The sequence below is a fragment of the Rattus norvegicus genome, chromosome 1 (assembly GCF_021556685.1).
Source record: "Rattus norvegicus strain SHRSP/BbbUtx chromosome 1, alternate assembly SHRSP_T2T, whole genome shotgun sequence".
NCBI classification, from domain to species: Eukaryota; Metazoa; Chordata; class Mammalia; order Rodentia; family Muridae; genus Rattus; species Rattus norvegicus.
In genome coordinates, this window is record NC_141534.1 from 173,496,667 (window position 1) to 173,501,720 (window position 5,054).

At 38.6% G+C, this 5,054-nt stretch overlaps 1 protein-coding gene across 1 annotated transcript; it reads left to right on the forward strand.

The window, feature by feature from the left end:
- The first annotated feature begins 4,106 nt into the window (after positions 1-4,106).
- Or2ag20 (olfactory receptor family 2 subfamily AG member 20) lies at positions 4,107-5,054 on the forward strand. Its single transcript, NM_001000198.1, is given in 1 exon segment — positions 4,107-5,054. A coding segment is annotated over 1 exon segment (948 nt).

Consider the following 5,054-nt stretch of genomic DNA (forward strand, 5'->3'; position numbering starts at 1 on the left):
CAGACAGGAGTCTACCATAACTGTCCTCTGAGAGCTCTCTCTGAGCAGCTGTCTCAGACAGATGCAGAGACCTGTAGTCAAACAGTGGACGGAACTTGGGAACTCTTATGGAAGAATTGGAAGAAGAAATATAGGCCCCAAAGGAGATACTCCACAGGAAGACCAGGTCAGCATGGATCATGGGACCCTCAGTCTGAACTACCAAGTATACATGGGCTGGACCTTGAGCCACCCCCAACACGCATAGCAAATGTTCAGCTTGGTCTTAATGTGGGTCCTGAACAACCAGGGTGGGGTCTATGTCAAAAGCAGTTGCCTCTGTGGGATATATTCTTCTAACTGGGCTGCTTGTCTGGCTTCAATGTGAGGACATGCTTAGTACCACAGAAATTTGATGTGCTAGGGTAGGGGGATACCTAGGGAGTCCTCCACAATCACAGAGGAGAACTGGAGTGATGATGGGAAAGGATTGTGGGAAGGTATGACTTGGAAGAGAGGCAGTGATCAAGATGTAAGGTGAATAATATAAACAATTAAAAATAAAGTATACTAATAAAACCACTCTCTGGTGTTATAATTTTTGAAAATTTTATATATTTGAAGTAGAAATAATTTTGAATTTTTAGAATTGATTCTGCCCACTTAGTTACTGAATATGATTATGACATCATCATGATTCCCTGTATATTATATCATGTAGTAATTACTTTTCTTCTTCTGAAAGTATTTTTAGGAGTCTTTGGAAGTCAGTTCATGTTTCTATTTGGTTTATTCATTGATGACAGTTCATCTGGTCTAGGTATAGAGTTTTATTTCCTAAACATTTTGACATACATCCCTTTCTTTTCTTATTGCCATTGAAAACTATTGTTATCTAAATAGATTTACATTATGGATAACTTATGTAAACAGAAGCAGTGTCCAATTGTACTAGATATTAAACTTCTACAACATAAATTTGTGTGTATTTTATTTAATTTCCCACTTACCATTTGAAAAGTTGATTTGTATTTCTTCAACCATCAGTGATGATAGACAGCTATAGCAATAAGACACAATCGCATACAAAATTGTACTGGATCCACAGAATCAAGGAAAGACAGCTTATATATCTATACATTTCACATATAACAGTCATACAGATTTAGAAATAATCTAATTAAAGAGGAACAGAAATAAAAGAAGCAACTCTGCACAAAGGTCAGGGTACTCATTCTCTTCCTTGAGTCAGAATCTGGACACATTAGATAACTCTTTGTAGGTCTGTTTAGTTAAAAATTTAAAAAAGTGTTTGCTAAACAATAGTAGTAGATTTCCTCCTAGGACCCATGGGTCTAAGGCTCTTGAACACTTTAGAAGTGCCAGGTATAGCTTCCATCGTATAGAATGCACATCAAATCCATTATTAAAAAAGATACTTAGGGGTTGGGGATTTAGCTCAGTGGTAGAGCGCTTGCCTGGGAAGCGCAAGGCCCTGGGTTCAATCCCCAGCTCCGAAAAAAAGAACCAAAAAAAAAAGATACTTAGTTTCTCCCATAACACTTTTGCCACCAGATATGTATGTCACATGTTTTATAACTGGTTATATGGTGTCATTGATGATTATTTTCCCCTCCAATGCATATTACTTTCCAAGAATGTGAACACTAGTCAATAGGGATGAAGCTTCTACTTGGGAATTAGATTTTTCCATGTTCAATGTTTTTGTATTTTGTGTCTTACTGTTTGTTTGTTTTGATTTTCTGGCTTTCTATTGCTGTTTTGTTTTGTGGAAGTGTTATGGAGAGAGCAAGAAAATGAATCATGAAATTTGGTGGATAGTGAGGAAGAAAGGAATTAGAAGGAGTTGGGGGAAGAGAAGAAAAAAGGTCAAAAACTGAAAAAAAAATTCATGAATTTTTTTAAAAATTTAAAATGGATTTTGAATATTTCTCCTAGGTTTAAACAAAACCCTGGGAACAGCAGGTATGAAATTCCTATAATCTCAGCACTTTGGAGCCTAGGGGAGTTGGATCCTAACTTTCAGAGATGAATTAACCTAAGGTCTTAAATCTCATTAAGTGACAGAGGACATCAGAAAAGCAAGCCAAGTAAAGCCCAAGAGGATTCTTAGAGCAGCATTTCTAAGCTAGACTTTGTAAGTTGGGAAATAAGTCCTTCTGAAGCTAGGCATAAAGGAAAGGAGAGAAGTCAGGAGATTAGAAAACAAAGGATAAGGTCCTGCCTTAAAACTGACCCCAGGGACATTCAAGTGAGTCAGCATGGGGCTTGGATACCTGTTCTAATTTCTATTTATTCAATGCATCTTTTACCTCTTCCTAGAGTGGGAAGCAGTGGTATAGAAAACTGAGTATTCAGACCCAAAAGCTGCCTGGAAAGTGATAAAAACCTAGTGGGGCCCACTTAAATCAGACGCAAAGGGTAAGCAGTTTCTATTACTTTCTTTCATATCTGATAATAAGAAAACTATCACCTTACTTCATAGGAAAATACTGAAAACACATAAGCTTCCTGGCCGCAACATTTCCATCTCCAGAACACACTTACAGACGAGAGGAGGAATACAACGGTCCTGACACTAGATATTATGCAGACCTCTGACTGCAGCAACTTCACAAAACAAACCAATTAACTTCTCTCAAGGTAAACTCCATCCATCTGATCTCCTCAAGTGTAGTGATTCATTTTCAGTCTTTTTTTTTTTTTTTGGTTCTTTTTTTCGGAGCTGGGGACCGAACCCAGGGCCTTGCGCTTCCTAGGTAAGTGCTCTACCACTGAGCTAAATCCCCATCCCCACATTTTCAGTCTTTAAGTAGACCAAAAGAAGCTGAGGTGGTCTGGCAGCTAGTTTTTTTAGAACCCAAGTAAGGATATGTCTCTCTTTTAATGGATGCATTGAGCCAATAAAAGAAATAGAGTTAAAACCAAATGCTAATATCAGAAGCCATGTAGTCAGATTTCTTGGTCCCCTTTTCTTTTTTTTCTCTATTTTTTAAAATATTTGCAAGGACAGAAGGCTTTGAGAGTCTGAGGATGGGAGATGATGAGTCTAGTAAATCATGGTCATGTATGAAATTGTTGAAAGAACAAAATTTACTAAAAAAGTATTATTTAATCTTAAAACATGGAAAATAGAATCATCTGGAGTTGATGGAGATTTTATTATAATCTAGACCTGGGTTCGTCCTTTCTTGTAGGAATCTTAACATAGGTCTTTAGATTTTGTAGATTTTGCTGACCTTTGCTGACCTTGGCTAATGATGAAAGCTCCCCAAAAGCCATCCAATGCAGAATGTTTTAATAATATTTTAAAAACCATTTAACTGTTAAGTTACTAATGGGCCAAGAGAGGCCAAGGGAAACTAATGAAATGCTAATGTACATATGCCATACTGAGTGGTATGTAGAGGCCTAGTTATAAACAGATGATAATTTCTCTAATCCCATATACACAATTATAAACATTATCCTTAAAAAATGAAATGTGTGGGGGCTGGGGATTTAGCTCAGTGGTAGAGCGCTTACCTAGGAAGCGCAAGGCTCGGGGTTCGGTCCCCAGCTCCGGAAAAAAAAAATAACCAAAAAAAAAATGAAATGTGGAAAAACCCACAGGAGTATTTCTTGAAATTACTTTAGAGTTTCATATTCAAAGTATTTCTATTCAACAACTAACTAAAATATTTAAAACAATTTTCTAAACCTTATACTGCAATGACACATGTTTATCTAAGAAAGACCTTAAACTTTCTGGAAAGATGATCAGGTTTAGTATCCTGGGTAGTACTTTGTGAAGTGACTTATTAATGTTTGAACTACCTATTCTGCACATAGAAGGATCTTTGTGGTGATGCAGGTAAGAAAGAAACAAAGATGAGGACAGAGAGACAGACAGAGAGAAACAAACAGAGGGATATATATTGTCAGACAGACAGACAAACTAACAAGGGGTGTAAATCAAGGAGTAAAACTTTTTGGAAACATCCCATGTTGTTAGAGTCATACAAGGTAACATAAGGAGCTATTGGATATGAAAATTAGCAAACTGAGCTCATATTGGCAAACCTTTATTAACCATATGATTTTTAGGCAACTAAAGACCACACAGAATGGAAGTCTACAACTCCACCTTGGGAAGTGGCTTCATCTTGGTGGGGATTCTAGATGACAGTGATTTTCCACAACTGATCTGTGCCACTATCACAACCTTATACTTTTTAGCCATGACCAGCAATGGACTTCTGCTGCTGGTCATCACCATGGATGCCCAGTTACACGTGCCCATGTATCTTCTGCTCTGGCAGCTCTCTCTCATGGATCTCCTTCTCACATCAGTTATTACTCCCAAGGCGGTTATAGATTTTCTTCTCAAAGACAATACCATCTCATTTGGTGGCTGTGCGCTTCAGATGTTCCTGGCACTGACACTTGGTACTGCAGAGGACCTCCTTCTGTCCTTTATGGCCTATGACAGGTATATAGCCATTTGTCATCCTCTGAACTATACAATCCTAATGAGTCAGAAAGTCTGCTGGGTCATGATAGCCACCTCATGGATTCTTGCATCTCTTAGTGCTCTAGGATATAGCATGTATACCATGCAATATCCTTTCTGTAAATCCAGGCAGATCAGACACCTCTTCTGTGAGATCCCTCCATTGCTGAAGCTGGCCTGTGCAGACACCTCCACATATAAGCTCATGGTTTATTTGATGGGTGTGACCTTGCTTTTTCCAGCTCTTGCTGCCATCCTGGCTTCCTACACGCTAATTCTCCTCACTGTGCTCCACATGCCCTCTAATGAGGGCAGGAAGAAAGCCCTTGTCACCTGCTCTTCCCATCTGACTGTGGTTGGAATGTGGTATGGGGGTGCTATTGTTATGTATGTCCTGCCCAGTTCCTTCCACAGCCCCAAACAAGACAATATCAGCTCAGTTTTTTATACAATTTTCACTCCCGCATTGAATCCCCTCATTTACAGTCTAAGGAATAAGGAGGTCACTGGAGCTTTGAGGAGAGTCTTTGGGAAAAAGTTGTCAGTGCAGTCTACATTCTAG